Source organism: Choristoneura fumiferana, chromosome 13 (assembly GCF_025370935.1).
Source record: "Choristoneura fumiferana chromosome 13, NRCan_CFum_1, whole genome shotgun sequence".
In the NCBI taxonomy this organism is placed as follows: Eukaryota; Metazoa; Arthropoda; class Insecta; order Lepidoptera; family Tortricidae; genus Choristoneura; species Choristoneura fumiferana.
The window spans coordinates 5,073,391-5,096,608 of record NC_133484.1 but is presented as its reverse complement, the minus strand read 5'-3'; the positions used below and the strand labels follow the sequence as shown (position 1 = coordinate 5,096,608).

Here is a 23,218-nt window from a genome sequence, read left to right as displayed (position 1 = left end):
GATAAACGAAATATTCACAGACGAATTCGCGAGCAATACCTAGTCCTAAATAATGCGCAAACCGCCTAAAGTGTTGAGTTATTGAACATGTTTAAAGATCCATTCCGAAGCACTTTCGCATAAGATAGGCATATTGACTTTAATCTGGCTTATTGTTAGTGGTTCACTTTGGCCTTTTTTTTGTCACGACTCTCCAAGTTCATGAAGTTTACCTAGAAATATGGGCACTTTACCTTAAAATTAAGTGTAGTATAGTATGAACGTAAAAGCTGCAAACCCTTATAATTATGTGTAAATATTTTGTAAAAAAATTAAATCCGCTCTAAAAAAAATGCCCTAGTACTTTATAATAAAATTTTAATTGTTACACTACTTTTAAGAAATACGAAATAGTTGAATGATGACATTAATAATAATATTGAAAATAATAATTAATTTGACATTGAACATTATTAAAATTAAATTTCATTTAAATTTCAATCTAATTATGTTACGAAAATTCACAATAAATTCTTATTATATTAGCATTAGTATTTTAATGACATACTCCTCTAATCCGTAGATATAATGAATTATTGGAGTAAAATAGTATAAGGATTATCATTTTTATACCCTAACAGGGTGTCGTGTACCTACTATTTAATAATAATGTCACCTAATGTAATGAACATGACTTATAAATGATGAATAAATGAAATGAAAACACCACAAAAAATATAAATATCCGGCCAAGTGCGGGTAGTTCGAAAAACATACCTACACTTCCGTGTATTCGTGACTATGGCCGCTGTATTATGGCAGAAACATCGAGTCAATTTTAAGAATATTGAAGTCTCAACCAACTCCTATTAATTATAAACATAATTATGTTCACTAAAACTGTTACCTACTACTTACTGGCTTCCTATTGGCAAGTGATAAATGAAAGTAAACTTTTAATCGGATAGAAAGTTTCATTACTCTAACTAATTCGTTTTAATGCCTTTGTTTGTCTTTCTACATTTAGGTTAAACATATTTACGGAAACGCCATTTCGATTCGTATCACATTTTACTTTCATTGTTGATGTCTATTTCAATACCTACTTTGAAATACACTTTCTATCCATCATCATAACTAATCCAAGAGTCATTACTACCGCATTTGAGACTTTTTCTTGTAGATCGACCAACAGTAGCGTATCTGTAATTTAGTAAATAAAGTAAAAGTTTGTAAAATGCATGCTAATGTTCTATTGTTACTTTCGACAAAACCATTTCGCTGTGGCAACTTATAAAGCGGAGAATGAGGTCATATCGGTAATGTTTTTATCAATCCATCGTGTTCGTATTCTACCGTTTGATTGTGCTCACTTTCTACACTAATAAATGCTCTAATTTGAAAGAAAATAACATTCATCGTTAATTTTAAATAGCAAGTATGGCTTCCTGATTACTAATTAAAAATATGCACCTATGGTTTTTCTTTAATTCTCTGTTGGATGTGTCATTGTGCAGTTATATCCTCTGAATTGTTAACAATTTGGAAACAATATGTTTCCTACCTGTTTTTCTAATTTTTCGTAAATATATTTTTTATCAATTCATTTAATTAAAATAGCTTTATTAATTTATATACACACATACATAAACTATCTTGTTCAGCTTGGAGGGAGGAGCTTTGTCTACATACAAAATTTCATTGAATTAGTTTCCGAAAAAATAATTATATATAAGTAACAGGACGTGCTTGTTTACAGTAATAATATTTGAGTTTATGTGTGTATTTTAACTTAACGTTAAGCGCACGTACAAACTGATCCCACCAACTAGCTTACCATCTCAGTCGGAATGACATGTCAAAGCCGTTTTCGACGTGGCCCTACGTCCACAGATATAGCAACATTGCCATTTGTGACATTTGATGGAAGATTATTTTGTTTACATGCTAACCCCTCTGCCCCCCTACTTGGATGTGACCGTATACATCCAAGCAATCCTATGCTCACATCTCACGGAACGGTATTTAGTTTGAGCCTATGACTCAATGTTGACGATTACTCAAAAGGTGTTCAATACCAATTTTGTAATACGGTCTCAGTTCAGATTTCAAAATTAAAGTGAATAGGCAACCTTAACCTTTGCATCCGTTATGCCCTGTCAGGTGACAGATGATAACAGACTATTATTTTACCAAATAGCCTCTCACGATATTCCACCGGGACCATTAGTCGTCGGATCTGGTAATCAATCAACGCGGTGTTTACAGATCGTCAGTTCGTTCACCTCCACATCAAGGTCTCATGTTAAGCAATATTTTCGCGTCCGAAGGAACCCACTGACGCCGACGCGCAATGATGCACATTTCCAAGTACGATGCACTAGGTTGGAGGAATGAGAGCGCGTGATATGAATGCGAGAGCGACTATCTGTCGAGTGTTGATCTTATCCCAACGTAAGGCCTCTGAGCCACTCCCCAGTGAAACGGTGCGGACAAATTGAATTCCTTCATACAACGGCTCGTAGAATCATGATAGTCCTATTACACGTGATTATGTAGTTATGCGTTAAACTAAACCTTTCCAGTTTAGGCTGCCGTCGCCATCCCATCCCCTTTACTGCTATTGCCACTATACTTCAGTGGTAAACTAAACTAAATAGAACAGTTAATCTCAAGACATCACCACGACACTTTTTCGTTAAGTGTCTCGTTTCTGGCGACGCAATTTCATTATGGAGGAAAGCTTGCGCAATGTTCAATTTGTTTTAAACGACTTTTGTCTTGTGAATACTGGCAGTCCATTAGCAACAAAAAGGTTAGTGTATCGCGCAATAGTTATTTACGTCTACTGCTTCACTTGAATGGCTCCTTGTAGCCAACTAATGAAACCCTCTGACAGTAGCTGTTCGCCTGCCACTGACCGCCGTTCACGACTTGCAGATGTATGAAAGATACTATTTGATAAATGGTTTCCGTTTACTGAAATTTATTTTACTTGTTCAAATTAATATTTTTCATTTCATTTTTACTATTAATTATATTGTTATGGTATTACTTGTAATATCTTTATTAAAAAATATTATAGCTGTCCCTACCCTACATCTTTAGGCAAGGAAGTACCTGTACCTTTTTACCTAATCCAGTAGTTCAAAGAGTGCCGGCCGAGACTATTTAAGAATTCATCATCAATATTTACACAGCTAACAAAAACTTGAATTGCGATGCCACGCTACATTTTTTCCTTTTCGATCGAAATCACGACGAAGAACATCTCTACGGTTGTCACGCAAAACATTTTCATGACAATGATGGGACGGGATAGATTCGTCGGTAGCGTTGTAATTTTCCGAGTCATTAAATCTTGTCAGAGGCTCATAAAGACTCCCCACGTGGGCCAGCGCGCGCGCTCGTTTTTTGCCTGGTAGCACATCGTTCATCATTGCGCGTTTATTTATTATCACTCTGGCCTTGGCCGTGAACGGTCGCGAGGACATCGCCGCGTGGGCAAATGCGATGATTACATACAGAGTTAGTCGCGATGTGAATTAAGATTGACACCACAAAAAATGCACATTGTACTCGCCGCCGCGTGGCCCGCGCCCGCGCCGCGCCGTGCCGCCCAATCAAGAGTATTTGATTCGGAGCCGGGGGCAAAAACTAAATTAATATCAACTCTAGTTCAAATTGTTTTCACTGAAACAGCAAAGTTGATGAATTTATTTTCTTAAACAAAAACCTTTAAATTCATTCCTTTCACCAGGCACAATAGGTTGGGTTCAAAGACATCAAGACCCACATAAGAAAGGATAATTATATTCATTCGGCTGGTTTACCATTAGTTAGAAAAAAAAATAACATCGTGCTTTTTAAATTCCGTAGCAATCGATACGAAAATTGTAAAAACAGCCCCCCACTGCGTCCGTCGGAGCGAAACGACAAACGATCATCAAAATAGCGTAACGCTAAATAATGTAACCATGATGTCATCCCATCAGTAATTATAGTAAAAGCTCGTGACTATCGCACGCTTCGCCGACCAACGCATGTACACAATAATATATGGCCAAGCGAATGTGTACTCCGACTGCCGATCAATATCTTAATGACTCTCCATTCGGTACTAAATACATGTACAATATCCTATACTTTCTCAGGAGTACTTCCTAATGGTTATTTTATTAGCAATGTATTGGGCTTTTTCGTGGTTATACGCCATCATTTTTGGTTATGTGAGGCGTGAGCGTTGAGAAACAAACACAAACAAACATTTTCCAATCGGTATAGGTACGTGTCGATAATATTGATTGATGTTCTACTCAGTAATTAACGATTCATAATTATTGAAATATGTAACAGCGAATTCATACTGCCCGAATCTAATGCGGAAGATATTAGAGACGGAAATTGGCTGTTGCCGGTTTATTGGTGATACTAATCCTAGGGTACAATTGGGTCAATTGCATGAATCGGCACGTCGTTAGGGCCGCCCACTGCTACCCGCCGCACGCGCACTAGCTTCGACATTCGCACATCCGTCCATGTAACCAAACAAATTGTATACGAACAAGTTACTTGCCGTTTATATCTTTACTTTTCAACACCCTTTTTAATCCTTCTGCTCCCGTATACCTTTCCGAGCGTTTCAGCTACTTGGCTGCTGGCAGTCAGTATCGGTTACGATCGAGTACCAATCTCCTTTTAGCCTGTCCTTCTACCTCATCCAAAACATACTCTAAATCCTTTACAGTGCAATCTGCCAGGCTGTGGAATCGGCTACCGACCTCCATCGGGCAATCTCCCACCGTGGGATATTTTAGGGAAGGCTTGAGAAGAATGTGGCTTACACCTTCTCCTTAAATATTTGAGAACATTTCTTTGTTTAATATGCTTATATATTATATGTATTATGGTCATATATATAGTAGTTTATTTATTTCTATTGTAGTTTATGTATTATACTGTTTAAAGCACTGTATAGTAGCTTCCACTATTTTAACTCTTAAACTCACTCTTTGTCGGACCCTAACGTATTGCTCCTCTCCTCTCATCCACTCAAAGGTTGACTGGTAGAGATCCCTTAAAGGGATAAGTCCGCCTTTGTACAAGTATCTTAAAGTTTGTCAGTTGTATTTTGTTAATTTTCTTTTGTACAATAAAGAGTTTACATACATACATATCTCTTTCGGAAATTAAGCCGTTGATCAGGTGGTTGTAGTGCTGCATATGGTGTGGCTTAGCCACCACACCAGACCAAGGCGCCAGTGAAAAGTTACATTATTTCGACCGTATTTCATAAATAACATTTATGACAGTGTCTTTCAAAAGCCCTTTTTAGATGTTATCCTTTTCACATCTTGTGTTCGCAGAAGTCGTGACCTAAAGCTATTTTAATGTTACGTAACACTGTTTTCGCGAAAAATACGTTCCTTTGCCTAAATATTAGCTTTGTGATAAAATCGCCGCTCGAGGTCAATGTCCTATTCTCAGATTATATGAATGTACTTGTAAACATGATTTATGACTTGTTTTTATTTTTTTGGAAAATTTCCATGACGTAATTCGTTAAGAGCCTATTCCTTCGTAACATGATTTTTTCAGGCATGTGTGTAATGCGGGCGCGTTTTCCGAATCTCAAATGTCCTTATATGGTATCAGCAAACTGCCTCTTCTGACAAATAAACATAATAACTCCAAGAAACCATGGCCAAAACGCTTAGCGCTCGCGTATTGAATAAACAAAAGATTGTATTCGTCAATGCCACATTAAAGGGATGGCAATACAGAAGCAATGGCTTCATAAAATCCAACAGTGCGTTTGTAGATATTCGCGCGCGTTCAGAAGTCGCCTCACGCAGACCAGCACGATCCGGGCAGCGAGTGACACCGTATTTTCGCTCGTAAATCCAGAAGGACAATGGCAATGAGTTGTAAACGACTCGGTCACGTATACAGACTGGGTCCTTTATTAAACGCGTGCACGAAATGTTGGAGAATAAGCCGAAAACATTAGTTGTCTATACTTCCAAATTATAGGAAATACTGGATCACAGACTAAATAAGATATCAATTCGGAGCAAGAGTTTCTGTTTATAGATTATAGATCTCTTATTTTTGATAAAGCGTATAGTTTATGCTTTCGTATGTTTGTGATGCAATAGGCTGGATACCGGTTTTCGCTCTATCGGCTCCCCGGCGTCTGGCGAAGATGCTATAATACCTAGTCAATGGACTGAAAATGTTTTGCATGGAATTGATTAACCCCGTGCCCCTGGGCCGTTTGATATTGTTTTATGATTATAATAATAATGTGAAACGTCGATCTAGTCTATAGTTATGTTGTTTTTTGAATAATTATAGTTTAGTTCTAGTTAGATGATTTTTGAAACTTTTACCATGTTAGATTTATTTATGGTCTTGTTATGCTCTCACCGCCGCTGCCGGTTTGGTCAAATGGTCTGCAAATTTTTGTCGCGATCGTATCGAGGTAAAAGATGCTCCTGTTTGCAAATGTCGACTCATAAACCACAAGATGTCTTCACAGTAGCTCATGAGAGACGAACGGAGAAAGCCTTATCTCATGTATCGGAGCGCGAACAATGTGAAGAGTGTGCCGATGCTTATCACCGTCAGCCTATCTAGTGTTCAGTTGACTTTCACTCAATTCGCCACTCGTGTGTTGTTTCTTGCACCACCTTGTTGTTTGGCTTGTCCCGTCTTGTTAGCGTTATCGGAACTCGTGACGAGCTGAAGAGGTCTCTCGAGAAAGTTTTTGCGGTGCGAAACTTTGACTTATGCAGACTATAAATGGCGATAATGATACATCTTGTAAAGTCTCGCTCGACAGAGAATGTACAGCCCTAACACGCTGTATTGTTTACGTCCAAATATGTAAAGGACGTCCTTTCGACAGCAGTTTTTTTAAACATGAAATATTCAATAAGCTGTCCATAAAGGCGCATTGTGACGCTGTGAGCTATGCCCGTTCGGAGGGCGCCGGTCGCGCATGTTAAACCGGGCCTGTCGTGATTTAGTGCAGGGCCGCGACTTGCACGCAGCCCACGGCCCTAATTACAAAGTGTAATGAGGCGACGCCCGCGCCCGCTGCACCGGCTCGACGCCTCGCACACCTCTGCCTGCCTTGCAGCGGACGCGGGAAATAGTAGAACATTCTTGTGTATAGACAATCAGACAATCACTTAACTCATCCACTTCGCAAGTTTCACAACAGGATATTTTCACTCAATAAATCTTACCAGTCGTTTCGCAAGCCAGTGGTCGGAGTCTTCGATTTAGAGATGTTTAGTATAGCGTTCCATGAACAGAATGAGTGTTAACTGTTAAATGATCAATCAACGATTTAGCGAAGTCCGTTTGTCGACAGGAGCATTAAACTCGGATGAAAAGGCATATCCATTATTTTTTACTCGCATCATCCATTGAAGCACTCTCTGAATACATTGTCATCAATCATGCAGGTAGCGAGTTGGTCTTTTAACAAAGCAGTATTTGACCGTAAGATATTCAGCTAACACCCACCGGAGCAAGTACCTAACACGATTCTATTAGGCCTTGGGTCTCGACATGAAGATAGCAGCAGCAGCGCAGCACAGCACTTGGTAACAAATACGTTATAATCTAATCTCGAATCTGATCGGGACTACAACTCATTAAGTCACGATGGCTGACTTTGAATTAATTTTTTGTAGCGTCTGTCTGTTAATAGATAATGTATCTGTGGCCACATCGAAAAGCTACGAAAGTTAACTCGGGTTATAACATAATTTGTGAACGAGACGAGCGTTTCATTATTTTGATTTCCGCACGAACGGACGCGGTTTGCGTGGTAACTATGCAAAAACTTTTAATAACGAACTCACTTTATTCATTATGTACTATGTAAGCAAAATCTTATTTCTGTTAGGCTTCTTCTTACGCAGTTATATTTCTATTTTTTATTATAAACAATCGATGATGTAGGTATGTCTCCCTGATAGAGCTCTATCTTACGAAAAATGTTTGGTACAGTCGCCATCAGATATTTCGGAGCGACCAAGGTGATCAGAAATATCGATACATAAACATATATACCTTAATACCCCCCCCCTGTTGGAGACCCTTTTTGGTATCCTGCCGTGTCACCAAGTAACATAGTTTTAGTGCTAGTTCTAGTCTTAGTTTTAGGTGGTACTTTTGGAGCCAAAATAAACCTTTCTTTCTTTCTTTAATAATAGAGTGCATGTGCCGATATTTTTGACCTTGGCCGCTCCGTAATATCTGACGACGACTGTACTATGTAGTGTCATGTCATGACACTCAGTATTGCGCACAATATTTGTAAACTGTTTTACATATTTTAACATTGACATATCATCCACACTTCACTTCACTACTTACAAAAACCATTGCTAGTTGAGATGAGAAATAAGCAAATGAGGTTCAGATTTGTTAACATTTAAATCCCGTCCGCTCATTTGACAACGCAATGTAACAATTGATTAATCATCTATCCAATGTTTAATACTTCAGTGAATTAAGTGCCTACCAGTAAAATATTCACTACTTTGATTTTATGAAAATAAATCCTACTAATATTGTAAATGTGAAAGTTTGTGAGTGAGTGAGTATCTTTGTGACTTCTTCACGCTGAAACGGCTTTACGGATTTGGATGAAATTTGGCAAAAAGTTATTTTATAAACTGGATTAATACATAGGATACTTTTTATCCCGATATTCCCACGGCACAGGGATAAAATCTCTAAATAACCACCGATGGGCATAGGAGTCATGAAATTTGGTATGTATGTAGCTGAACGTCTGGAATAGGTAACACATTGGCTACTTTTTATCCCGATATTCCCACGTGATAGGGATAAAATCGCTAACTAATAACCGCTGGGCTTAGAGTCATGAAATTTGGTATGTAGATAGTTGGACATCTAAAATAACACATAGGCTACTTTTTATCGCGATATTCCCACGGGATAGGGATAAAATCTCTAAATAACAACCACTGGCTTTAGAGTCATGAAATTGGCATGGGTGTTTTAATTTAACGTCAGTGAAAACCACGATGTAATTTTAGGAAATTCCCATGAGAATTTAATAAAATCCCGGAATTTCAATTCAACTGCTTTAAGTATCTAATGATTTACGTGTGCGAAGCCGCGGGTAAACGCTAGTAAATACATAAATATCACGGGGACACTTGACACCAATTGACCTAGTCCCAAACTACGAGTAAGCAAAGCTTGTACTATGGGCACTAGGCAACAGATAAATATACATATATAGATAAATATATACTTATGTACATATTAAATTAAATTACTTGGTTTATGTTATAAATAACTTTGCACGTAATGGTATTATCTAAATTATTTTTATGCCAAATATTATTGTGCTTATAGTTGTAATATTTCGCAGGATGAGTAAGCGCAGCTTCCTCAAAGAGATGAGTCGGTTACTCTTAGTCACTGGAGTTACGGTTCGTCAGATGTAGGTGGGCGGCTGTTCCGCTGTTAATTTTACAAGACGACTCAGCCTTTTTTAGGGGGAAGTAACTGCTAACTTATGCAGTCCCGGTGTCGTTGCCACGGCGTAGACGCTGCATCGTTATCCAAGCGCCGGATTTGACGCTCGATTTCACGTTTAGTACGCATACTAAGTAGAACAATACAACAAGCTTTTTCATCTAGCTTTGTTCAAACAACAACATAATGTAAATCGAACGCGGAGATGTCGGTGGCGATTGCATTATAAAACGAGCAACTTTTTGCTCCCTACGCGAATTATGAGGGTTCGCTTAATGCTATTTCAAAATGTACGCCTTTAATTGCGAATAAATTTATTACGTACTCCACTCGGGCACGAGGCACGAGCAACAATAACGGTACGGATATTGCTGGCTTTTTGCGATTGTGCGGAAGCTTACAAATGAATTTTTTCATCGATTTCGAATTCTTTAGATCCGTTGTTTGAATTAATAGCGGTCGAACGGTTAGCCATCTTTTTTAACGTTGTTGTCTTGCTTTTGTTTCAGTTACTGCCACCTTACCACCACAGAGGCCTTGGATACCCTTGACGCGACCCAACAGAACTCGTCCCACATGTAAGTACACTATCTGTGAAACAAGTTATAAATAAAAGGAGAAGATTTACACTATAGGTAGTAAAGTACATTAAAAAAACTGCAAAGTGCGTGACAAACCAAGTGTAGTGCAGGGTCCCGTCCCGAATTAATATGCTGCAAATAACTACGAGATACACGTTAATTTGAAACGCTGATACTTTTCCTTTTAAATTAGTGAAAATGTAGTACTTCTGTGTTTTTTTTTTCATTTGTAAAAAAAAACCTTTTAACTTGCTTGGGATGGGACACTTTACGCTAACAAAAACTTGCACTTTAGAGCTTAATATTTCTATATTGAATGTGCAAATCTTTTTGAAAAGCTGTTCTACAATGCTTACCCTAACACTATGGGGTAGACGATGAAAAAAAAATACATCTTCACATTACGTGTTGTGTAAGTGTACCATCAGCCAAATATGTGGTCTACCACCCTAAAGTTGATAATCGTTTGCATGTCATAAAACAATAATGCCAACAGACGTGTATGTGAACTTGAAAGTTCGTCTTTAGCGATATATTCATTTGATAGGAACTTGTTTAAAAAATTATAGATGACTTATTTGGATGATGGTAAACCAACATTTTTTTTTTCGTTTTGCAAGTTTGGTTCTACCACTTTGTTGACGGGATTGACACACTGTCAATGCCTTCTGACTTATGACATTTTTATACAAATGCACTAACACGAATCGATAGCGACGGACGATGCAGTACAGTACATATTATTGAGCTCGACTGTACATACACCCGAGCCAAATTACCGCTTTCAAATACAGATAGTCTCTGAGCTATGCCGCGGATAGATGAACGGACGAGCGAAAATTACGAGACCATAAAGTTTTCCGTTTTTAACTACAGAACCCTGTTAAAAGAACATTACTTTTCTAATCTTGACAAATATCTCTTCTCGACTATATTACTTACGTTTTAATTAAATTAGCCAGTTCGCTTACCCGCTATTTTTCTTAGTTACATAACGTAATTCTGAGTGTTAGGTACAATCGCGAATGCACGTTTTAATTTGCCAACTAAATACCATACACGATGTTATAAGATTCTTGGCGAGTTGATCATTAATAAAGTGTCATAGTGGCACGAATGGGCGCGGCGCACGCGGCGCGTCGTCCCATAAATATAATCAACCGCGGTCCGCCCCGCCATCACTATGGTAATATTCCCATACGAGAACTTCGGGATACGGGATCAGTTCCGATCGTGACTCGTACCATGAATCTTTCATATGCGCCGGCACCGTTATACCAGGAATTTATAACATAATGTTTATAAACGACACATTACATATAAAATTAATGTTTGATTCGTAAACGTATAAACTTGAGCGTACTGCATCGCATTTGAATATTTTTATGTAGATGCGTGGAAAATAGCTCGTTCAACCAATAGCATATTCGATCATTGCCCGGCTTTAAAGGACCCCGGACCTAAAGTATGGAAAATGTGGTTTCAGTTAAATATCCTGAGATTTTGATGTGTTACAAATTTCAGAGACGTGAACAATAGTCTCTAAGGGTGCTTGCTACCCCTGTGTCCCAGTCCCGTTCAGAGTTTCGTTTTTAGAGACTTTTGTTCAGGACTTTGAAATCTATAACATATCAAAATCTCAGGATATTTCACTGAAACTACATTGTACATTGTACCTACTAAGGTTTCTTTGTAGCATATCATCGAGATTGGATGCTAACATTTTTTTCAAAATTCATTATTTAACTTGAGAAATTGCCTTCGAGTGCAATATAGACGTACCCACTTGTGTTCCTTTGTAGCCATTTACGTTAAGTGTAAAAGTCATCACAAATGACCGCTACAAATTCGATATTGAGCTAACCTTTACTTATCTACTTTACAAATGGTATGAAACTTGGACCAAGTAGGTAAAATATCTTTTTTTTTATTTAATCCTCTAAACAAACATTTTATCTCCAGACAAACAGACAAATACAATTAAACGCGTCATTAAACGACTCTTTCGCACACATTATCAGTCATTGCCGCGTTTTATCTTGCCGTGTATATTTCACCGTTTATAGTGCTCGTAGTAAACCTGCTGACTTCAGAGTTTGCCCGTACTAATATCTCCCCAATGTATCTTTATTGGAAGACCCATACAAACATACGAACAAGCCAGCGCCTTGCAATACATTCTCTGGCCTCTTCGACTTCACGCGTTTTTATAATCCTCTCATTTTAGTCCCACTGGAAATAACGAGGTGATGTAGTTCTGTTCATGGTCAAATGCTAAAGGAACAGAGGAAATGCCCTTCGTCCCGCCAAACGCGAGCCAAACAATGCACAATAAGAGACATTGACTGCGACCTCAATACATCCGTGAACCTGTAATCGGACGACCGATCCGGAGACAGATCGTAATTGCCATTGGCACTTATCTCTATATCACTGCGATTTTACCGAGCGAGATAACTGTTTTCAATAAATTAATTGACCCTAGGAAACTGCTTAGTGTTCTGCCAAAATGGTACTTTCGAGTATATAACCTCTTGAAACGCCAAGAGTTTGTTTAGGACGTATAAATCCAGTTCAGTGCCTTGGAAACCCTGTAGACATTTCGTAACTTCAGCACTCTTTAAGATCGATTGCCTGTGATCTGACTACATCATGCTAGATATAGTACTTACAATGTTTTAAATTTAGTTTTCTCTTTATTGCGCGCGTAATTTTTCAACTGGCGTTTGGGATACGATTAAGCGTCATCGTCAAAATTTGGTACTGAACGAAAAAAGCGATGAGGCATACCTCATCACCAACCAACAGCGTACAGTGTTGTGCTTTCCATAAGTAATACATCGGTCGTCATATTTCTAACAATAGCACTCATACTATATCAAAATGTCACACTGTTGCCCAGTCGAGTCGAGTATCACAATCCATAAGTTATGCGCTGGGGGCAGGGCACAAATGGAGTTTTATTTATTTGACAATAAAATTTATTTATTTCATATATCCTTGAGCAATTTGTATCTTCGTATCTACTGTAACGTTTGTAGTTATTGATAGTTAAATAATTTCAGGCAAAAATACCATACAATATTAATGCAACATTAGTGGTTAGAATTTAAAATTTAAGACTGCTCCAAGTGTTAAACGCAGTGCAAAATGACATCGACTTTTTCGACGCCCGCAAAAAATCTCGTTCGCATAATGCAACGACTCTTCGCGAATGCTTATTTTTTATGCGTTTTATATTCCCGAACCCCTGATATTAAACCGCTACCCCGCTGAGTGACGGGATTTGCAGATTTTACCCTCGTCGGGAACTTGATGACACTTTGTATTAAGCGCTAAAACACTTCCCAGGCGTTCAAAATAGGCTATGAAGTGTGGAGAGTAAGAGTTATCTAAACTTTATTATACATGGAAATTTTCTATGCAGCACGTTATTCATAAACCGACAGCGCCTCCATCGCATTATTGATTAAACTTGACCTTACCAAGTTGGTATTGGGTGTTCTATTAAATAAATTTAAAATATTATCACTAATTCAAATTCCGCACGGACACGCTGAATTAACGCAAGGTAAATCATTCACGTAAGTCTTGATGCTGTTCTCAGGGTAACTGCAATTGCATTTAACCCATTACATGTGATTAATGGGCATACATGAATCGCACAAACGCGATTCGTACTTTCCGCACACGTCAGGTTCTTCGTACATTCCCGAGAGAATCCTCCAGGGAGTGGCGGATGAAACGCACAGTACCGTTTCACTAAAGGACCTCTGGTCAATGTCTAGGAAATAATGCTTTTATTGACCCGTGACTGTTTCCCCTTGACTGCCTTTTGGCTGTAGGTATGTTAGTTTTTATCGAATATAATTGCGAAATTACTTAACGACTACTTTGCTCATTCGTCTATTAGGATCAAACCGGTGATCTGTGATAACTATTATTAAAATTTCACTCTTGATCCCACGCCGCCTAGCTTTAAGAGAATTGTAATAAATAGATCGACAGAAAATACGCGTCAGGTGTAATAACAAGTTTCTGTCGTTTATTGTGATGTAATTATTAGCCAGTCACGCTGTTATGAATCAACTTGTTTGCTGTTGTGTCTATTGTGCGCCGTGTTTGATTAAATTAACTACGCGTTAGTCATTGTCTTCTTTTACAATTGCTTTTATGTCCAGCTGGACACATAAAGAAAACTCGTAAACTAATTCTATGAATTTTAACCACGTCTTGATTAAGCTTCCTTCCTGCCCCAGTATACCTAATATGCGATATTTTGTTGGAAAAGAGTTATTTATATGCGTAAGAGTTATTGAATTTTGCTGGAAATGGTTTGTTCATAATCAGCAACCCGCCCCAGCTTGGTACGGGTGCAACTTAGAAAAAAAAGATGAAAAAATAAAGGGCTATACTTAATCAAAAGCACTTCACCTCACTTTTCCCAAGACAACATTCGCGCTAAGCATGGGCGTGTCCCTAGTTAAGCATTACGGATAATGAAAACCGCATTAAAATCCATATAATAAATAAATAATACTATACTGTTGTAAAGAAGCTCTACTTATAAGGCAACAATTGCAACAGATGTGTGGCTTTGTCTAAACGTACAATGTGTTGCACTCGACGTTGCATGCACCGCGTTCGAAATAAGGCCTCGATTCACCGCAATTATTGGCTTTCTTATGCATATTATTACGAACTGCTCCGGCACAGCTAGCGCACTCGACAAGAATGTAGCGCTGTCAGTATTATGATCCCGCCCTGTAATTAATTAATACTGCGATCATATTTTTGCTATCCATCTTCGTTTTGCCGATGATATAGTCATAATGGCGGAGTCGCTGGAGGAGCTCAATACTATGCTCAGTGACCTCAGTATCGTCTCCCAACAGGTGGGTCTTAAGATGAACATGGACAAGACTAAAATCATGTCAAATGTCCATGCCACACCCGTGCCGGTTATCGTTGGGAACGATGCACTCGAAGTTGTTGACCACTATGTTTACCTTGGACAAGTTGTCCAGTTGGGTAGGTCCAACTTCGACAAAGAGGTCGCCCGAAGAATCCAACTCGGATGGGCAGCGTTCGGGAAACTTCGTGATGTCTTCTCGTCCAATATTCCGCAGTGCCTGAAGACTAGAGTCTTCGACCAGTGTGTGTTGCCAGTGATGACTTATGGCGCTGAGACGTGGTCCTTGACTGTTGGCCTCTTAGAGAGGCTCAAAGTCACGCAACGAGCTATGGAGAGAGCTATGCTTGGAGTTTCTTTGCGCGATAGAATCCGGAATACGGAAATTCGTCGAAGAACTAAAGTCACTGACATAGCTGGAAAAATATGCAAATTGAAGTGGCAATGGGCAGGCCACATCGCTCGAAGAACAGATAACCGTTGGGGGAGAAAAGTCTTCGAGTGGCGAACACGAACCGGAAGACGAAGCGTTGGCAGGCCTCCCACCAGGTGGACTGACGACATCGTAAGAGTAGCGGGAAACCGGTGGATGCAAGTGGCGAGTTGTCGTTCATTGTGGTGTTCTAAGGGGGAGGCCTTTGTCCAGCAGTGGACGTCTTCGGGCTGATGATGATGATGATGATGATGATTTTTGCTATGTGCAAATTCATAGCTTAACCTTGTTTGCATTCTGCGGAACTGAACAATCATTAACGTTCAAAATAAACAGCACCATTAAGATGTGAAATCTTCAGAGCCGAGCAGTCGGCAACAAGATACGTTTCAACGCCACTAACAACGTCTTGTTAGCACCTATTGAGAGTTCTTACGTCATATTGCCGATTGCGCTGCCGGTATCTACGTGATCTAATGAGATCTTTACAACGTCAATCCAAAAAGGTGCCTCGGTAGTTTTGTATCGTAATGAATCAAGTGTTTACTTTGCGCAAAAAAGTTCAAGAGGGAATAAAGGAGACTGAATGAAGAAACTTGAGCAAACTACTAAACTACAATTTAATTATACGACGCATATGACTTGACCTTACCCTTGCCTTTGTACTTAGCACTTTCTTTTTTTATGTAACATTTTTGTATTTCCTTTTTGTACAATAAAGAGTATAAACAAACAAACAAACTTGACGCATTGCCCAGCTCCTTATTGATTTATTACTTAGACGTGTTTTAATGTCAGTCAGACCGCGTATCATAGCGATTCATTGTCCCTTTGCTAGAATGTGAGTGATTTGTCGTGGGTTGTGGTAGTTGGGGATAAAAACCGGTGCGTCGCGGTGCGGCACGGTCGTGGCAGACACTCCCACTCTCGGCGTGACATGCTTCAATTGCCGCCCGACATCCGCTGCCACCACGCCTTTTCCGATTGCTCCTTTTTGCTGCACGCATCACCAGCCTCCTAACTCCACATAATGTGACATATTTCTTGTATCAACGCACTGGAACACTTTAAAACCTATTAAGATCTGACGTACAATGGGCACATCAAAAGTAATGTAACTGCCCGCAGCAAGTCACCTTCCCCTATTGTTCACTGATCGATGCGACACTCGGGTACTTCATATTTCATCATCGTTGTCTATTTGTTTGAAATAAAGACACGCGTCCACATGTTGGACAACATTACCATTTATTATTGCGACGGTGTCGAGCTTTCGTTTTGCTTCGACCGTAGTTCCCTTATTCAAAGTCGAGTATCGATACTTGCATTGTTTCGCGATGTTTGGCATGTGCGCCACGTCTCAGCGCGTCGCATCGAGCATACAATGGAGTCGGTCACAGCACGTGCTGCGGCCGTATTGATCGTTGGGTGACATTGACTCCTTGACGATTAGCATGAGCGCGAGTGCGCTTTATGATCGTTATCAATTTGTCCGAGCCACAGCTCCATGCCCGTTCTCCCCGCATTGTCCTGTCCCTCTACCCGTCATTCTTCTGCCACTGCCCCTTTGTCTTATAACCCGCTCTCCCGCTTTATTGTTTGTTGATTGACTGAGACCGGGCGCGATTATATCTAGATAATTGCATCGCCAAGGTCTTCCACGAAGTCGACATTTAGACGAGCGGGCTTCATCCTCCCGCGCGCCTTTTGATCCGCGTAATGAGACGGGTGCGAGTGCGAGTCCGCCGCGTCCGCATAAATCTAAGATAATGCCTTGCAGCGTGAGAGAGCACAGTCGTGCCACTTTAGTTTACGTAATAAGTGGATACCTTGAAATGGCCCGATTAGGGGACGCTGATGTCTTATTTCCTAGCCCATTACTTGCAGAACGTTAAAGTCTTCTTTATGTATTATTCTCTAAAATAACTAGCTGTCAATAACTCTTATTTGAACGCATGTGCCATTTCCTCATCATCAACAATGGTCATTTGGTCATCATAATACATCTAACACGACTAACCCGCGGGCTTGCGCGATGACAGCTCGTGTGGGTACTAAACGGCTCAATTTCATCCCTCGTCGAAAGAACAGAGGTGAAAACCCGTAATCATTGCACGCTGAGAACAGCAATGGAGTCACGATACGTCGACACGTTGTCGGAGATATACAATTAGAAAAACACAAGCTATTGTGTCGCGTGCCGTGCGAGCGACGCACTGCACTGCTGCCGAGGCATAAGTCGCGCGCCGTAATACATGGCAGCTTAAAACAACTCTATTTTAATTGAAACACTTTTTATCTGCCGCACAACGTGCCCGCCAATTTCGCCATTTAACAAAGTCAACGACGACTAATTGGTCTCCGAACGAGCACTTGACACGAACCCGTTACTGTAATTGAAACAATTGCATGACAATCAACTGTATAGGTACGATACAGATTCAGAGTATTAATGTTTACATTGTTGCGTTTTCCAGGTATCTTCACGGTCATGTGCTACAATGTCCTCTGCGACAAATATGCCACAAGACAGATGTACGGCTACTGTCCCAGTTGGGCGTTAGAATGGGATTACCGCAAGAAAGGAATTCTGGATGAGATTAGACATTACGCTGCTGACCTTATTAGTTTACAGGCTAGTATTCATAGAGTTCTTTCACGTTTTAAGTTTAAAATCTACACCGAAACGTATTAACCGTCATAATTATATTTTATATTTGCAGGAAGTAGAGACCGACCAATTTTACAACTTCTTCCTACCAGAGCTAAAAAGCGAAGGCTATGATGGTATATTCTCACCCAAATCTCGAGCGAAAACCATGGGCGAGTCGGAGAGGAAATACGTCGATGGATGCGCCATTTTCTTCAGATCTGCAAAGTATGTCCACCTGTCCATACGATTCTCATTCAAAACAGCCGGCGGTAGCGTAATGCCGATTCTATTAAACTAGGTCCAATGATTAACCAATGAAACCTGTTTTCAGATTCACGTTAGTCAAAGAGCACCTGATCGAGTTCAATCAACTGGCGATGGCGAATAGTGAAGGCTCCGATAACATGTTAAATCGTGTCATGCCCAAGGACAACATTGGCTTGGCAGCATTGCTCAAAACGACCGAAGCGGCGTGGGAGAATGGTAAGTCACACTCCTTCATTACTTATATATAACACATTTTCCAATCCAGATTGAAAAGTTGGCATTGTTTTAACTAGAAACAATATATATAACCATATTTACTTGGGCTATTTTCCCTAGGAAAGCAGCCGTTTTAAAGTGTGTACACGATAAAATCTGGCCATGCATGATCTGGTTAACACCAGCGCTGCTTGAAAATTAGCATTCATTGCAAAGTAACACCAGATCATGCATGGCCAGATTTTATCGTGCACACACATTATTTGTGGTTCGTTAGAATTAGACCGGAACAGATTAGTCAACTCAATGTGTTATTTCATTTGGGCTTCACTTAGGAAATTATGACGTGCTTACACTTACTTAATTGTGTACTACATGTTACAAAAGAAAGCTTAAGGTTCAGTTTAAAAGTTGGGGTCTTATTCATGTAAATCATATTTATCTAGGACCCGTGGGACCCGTAGTTCGTGATTTCCTTGTACTTGTTGACGCACCTAAAGCAATTTGTTATTCAAATCTTGAAATCTTGCCTCAGGAACATACATCAACCACAAGGTTCGTTCTATGTTTCTTGCGGTAAAGTTTAACTTTATGCAGCGCTACTAACATTTTTAACAGCTTTTAAGTAGCTGCGACCTACTCCAATTTGCGGTTCGGAGTTAGTGCTTACGCATACGGTAATGCAAGTTTATGTAAGAAATCTTGTGTACCTACTTGTTGCTTGCAATTGCATCAATGTTATGCAACACTATTGTTGACTTACTTCAAAAATTCATAAAAAAACATTTATTACTAAAAACAATGTTAGAAAAGATAAAGGAAGAAAGGCACTCTTCCACTGAAGCGGTGCATCCAAAATCTACCAACCGATTGTAAGGGTAAGTGAGGATTTCAACTGATGTGTTTGCTCGATGCTGTACGTTCAATAGATAACGAATACGAAGGGCATATATCAAAAGATGTTACTGTTACACTACAAAGAAAGTTCTTATCAACGGACAAAGAAAGTTTATTTTGTACCATGTTCTCTGTAAATAAATAAATTATCATTATCATAATCCAAAATTGTACTTTATATTACACAGAAATACCTTTAAATACACACCAAACTACACAGCTTTTTTGCTGATTGCTCTTTCTGTTTGTATACCAAATTTCAAGTCAATCCGACAGCTGGAAGTAGGTAAAATAAATTCGACTTTTAAGATTTGACCCATACTAACACTGCATTTTAAATAAGTTTTGTAAAAATGGAACCCAGTTGGGTCATATTTTCCAAGACATTGTATTTTCCCTCCGCACAAAATTTGGGCGAACTAAAAGTCGAAAACGCCAAACTCAGTCAGATTATTTCCCGCTACAAAATATGACTTACATACACGTACCTATGTCCATAACATTCATAACTTTTCATTTTATAACATTAAAACATTCCATTCATAACATTCGTTCATCTGCACTCTTCCACAGGTATACCGACGGACTCGTCGATGCTCGGGCAGCCCATCCTGGTGTGCACGGCGCACATCCACTGGGACCCGGAGTTCTGCGACGTGAAGCTGATCCAGACGATGATGCTGAGCAACGAACTCCGCAGCATCCTCGACGACTCGGCGCGCACGCTGCGGCACGCCGGCCAGCGCGACAACGTGCAATTACTTCTGTGCGGGGATTTCAATTCACTGCCCGACAGTGGTAAGTATCGGTATACAGTTAGAGTTGTGGGTTCTCTGTCGTTCCATGCAATAGACCAGGCAGGGAATGGAGCTGCATCAAGCGTGAAACTGATCCAAGCTTAGATACCGGATAACTATCTCCGTAACATCCTCGACTTGGCGCGCAGTCTGCGGCACGCCGGCCAGCGCGACAACGTGCAGGGACTTCAACTCGCTGCACGGCAGTTGTACTTATTTGTAATTGGGACACAGCTAGACTTGTAGGAGTAAGAGTAAAACCTTCGATTATAAGTAGTAGCTGTTGTTACCAAGCCCACTTTGGCACTACTTAACCCAGGGTTAGTACTAAAATTGGAGTCAAAATAGTTAGTTAATTATGGTCCATACAAGTCCGCCTGAGTGGTTCAATTCATCTCTTCGGTTGACAAACGCGAACGACGGATCTGTTACGTAGTAGGTATGTAACTGATAATTAAATGTAATTTCAAATTACTTACTACTTTGTAACCTGGTAGTGACGTGGTACTGGTAAACGATGATGATGACTTTTTCAGCGTAGATCCGCAAAATGTTCTGCGACAAATCTTCAAAATGCTTTCTGGCACATGATTGCTGCTTGGATCTATTCAATCAATTCGTTTGGCACCAAGTGCTTTTTAAACAATGATTATTCTGCAAATTGATGACTCCTATGTGCGGCGAAAATGGTTATGAATTAATTAACCGCAAAAAGAATTAGACCACTCTGTTAAGACGACCCATATTGTTAACGGTTGCACAATACAAAGTACTTAGTTTGAATTAGCCGAGTCAGATCCGAGACAAACAGACCAATTAACGGTTTTCTCGGCAAATGGACTTGTTTGTCTGTCACTTTGAAATAAATTAACGATTTCGAAGCGGTTAGCCGCAGTCGCTCGGCGCTGTGTCTTTCAAACGGATTTCTCCTTGGACCCGGCGAAGAAGGCTTTGTTCACCACTTTAATAGTGAAGCAATTAGATGTATTGACAATGATGTAAATTAATTGGTTCACATTGCATTGTAAACGATCAGGGATTTGCGTCTTATGGCGAAAGAGATAGCTTTTCTTAATGGTACTTCGTAAAGTCCGTAAAGTAACGAAAAATCATCAATTAACTATACAAGTATGAACCATACAGATGGACATTGGGCTTATCTATTCTGTGATTGGGCATAGTCAAAATTGGCGTTGGTAATTTCTTTCCACGGAGCTCATCGACGACTAAAGAATTTTTTTTTTTTTTTATTAAACTAGGTAAGCCAAAATTGTGGGTATGGTAGACGGAGGCTTCTGATGGTGATGACATGTAATTATAGTAATAATCTTGCCTTTACTGCTCTTTGCCTGATTTAGCCCGAAAAGGCGATAGAGGTCCTGCTTAGTGAGATATCTAATGTATGTAAGAATACCTTTGGAGACTTAGAAGGCAACCTTCATCCGTATCAGAATAGAGACACGAATTCCACTGTGAATTGAGGCTTATAAATTCGTAAAATTCATGCCCAGTGCCCAATCATCTCTTAGTCTGAGAGACACGGGCAAGAGTTGCGCCAGAGAACAGAGCGAGCATACTTTCTTGCACATTAGTTACTAACATTGTAGGTTTACATTATTTTATATGAATTCCGTATGATTCCAGGTGTGGTTGAGTTCCTATCAGCGGGCCGAGTACCGACGGAACATCGGGACTTTAAGGCACTGGGGTATGCCACGTCGCTGCGTCGCATGGCCGGTTCGGAGCACGAGTTCACGCACAACTTTAAGCTCGCCTCCGCCTACAGCGAAGACATCATGCCGTACACTAATTACACGTGAGCTATGTTGTTAAATAATGCGATGTGTCATACATCTCGGATGTGCATTTAATGATAGATAAGTCACATTAAAACATTTTTAGGTCGTTGGCATAATCAAAAAAACGCGTCGTAACTAAGCAAGCACACTATGCCGAAGATACGCGACCGAAAATTTTCGTGGCTGTTTCTACGTTCCGGCGCATTCGGCTAAATGAAAAGCCATTTCAATTACTAGATAGATTCCATTGGTCTTTCTAGCAGTATATCACAGCAGTATGGTTTATTTACAGACATTTAAGATGTGAAAACTTGGAACCTATTGCAAAATAATTAATCTGTTCAGTAAATCGATTAATTTATTAATTGGATAGATCAAAGTATTTTTGTCTATTTTATTATTTACAATACTTGATTTCATTCCAAAGACTGTTTATTCAATTATAAAAACAGTAACTATTTTGTAATTTTAAAGTAAATAAATAATAATTGCTTATTCAATCGAGTATTAATCGATTTTTAAAAATGTCAAGTTTTCCACCATCTCTACGCTAGTCTATGCTACTACAGATTATACACGAGTTTCATTCAAGAAATAACGTCAGATTTCGACGAAGATCAAGTGAATTTTGGTGAAAAAAGTGATTAGACGTCTAGTTAAAAGACACGAATTATAGATAAATGTGTTATTGATTCGATCCAGTGGGTGTTTATACAATAATTTTGATGAAATCGATTTGTTTACACTTTCCATATATTGGATTGGCATAACGTATACCTACCCTAGACTCAGCGCAGCAATCTTATCTAAATTATGGTTATAATATTATGGAATAACAGCTCCAAGATGAACATCAAGTTAGCAAATCCGTTTTCTACCTACGACGAATTCATACTGTATAATACAGTTACATCGTAATGAAACGAACGTTACCGGAATAAATCGATTAAGTACAAAAAATATATTCTAAACATAATAAAACTAAACGAGAGCATGTTCCGTTTTCAGATTTGACTTCAAGGGAATAATCGACTACATATTCTACTCGAAGCAGTCGATGACGCCGCTCGGGCTGCTGGGGCCGCTCTCGCAAGACTGGTTCCGGGAGCACAAGGTCGTAGGCTGTCCGCATCCGCACATACCCTCAGGTGAG

General features: G+C 39.6%; 1 protein-coding gene across 4 annotated transcripts in view; it reads left to right on the top strand.

Moving 5' to 3' along the window:
* twin (CCR4-NOT transcription complex subunit 6-like twin) overlaps positions 1-23,218 on the top strand; it is a 141,830-nt gene that overhangs the window by 111,841 nt on the left and 6,771 nt on the right. For all 4 annotated transcript variants that reach the window (XM_074096091.1, XM_074096092.1, XM_074096093.1 and 1 more), the window contains 7 exons: positions 10,020-10,088; positions 17,914-18,071; positions 18,160-18,314; positions 18,421-18,572; positions 20,043-20,267; positions 21,911-22,082; positions 23,074-23,213. In XM_074096091.1, coding sequence (XP_073952192.1) covers positions 10,020-10,088; positions 17,914-18,071; positions 18,160-18,314; positions 18,421-18,572; positions 20,043-20,267; positions 21,911-22,082; positions 23,074-23,213 — 1,071 coding nt within the window. The remainder of the gene's footprint in view (positions 1-10,019; positions 10,089-17,913; positions 18,072-18,159; positions 18,315-18,420; positions 18,573-20,042; positions 20,268-21,910; positions 22,083-23,073; positions 23,214-23,218) is intronic.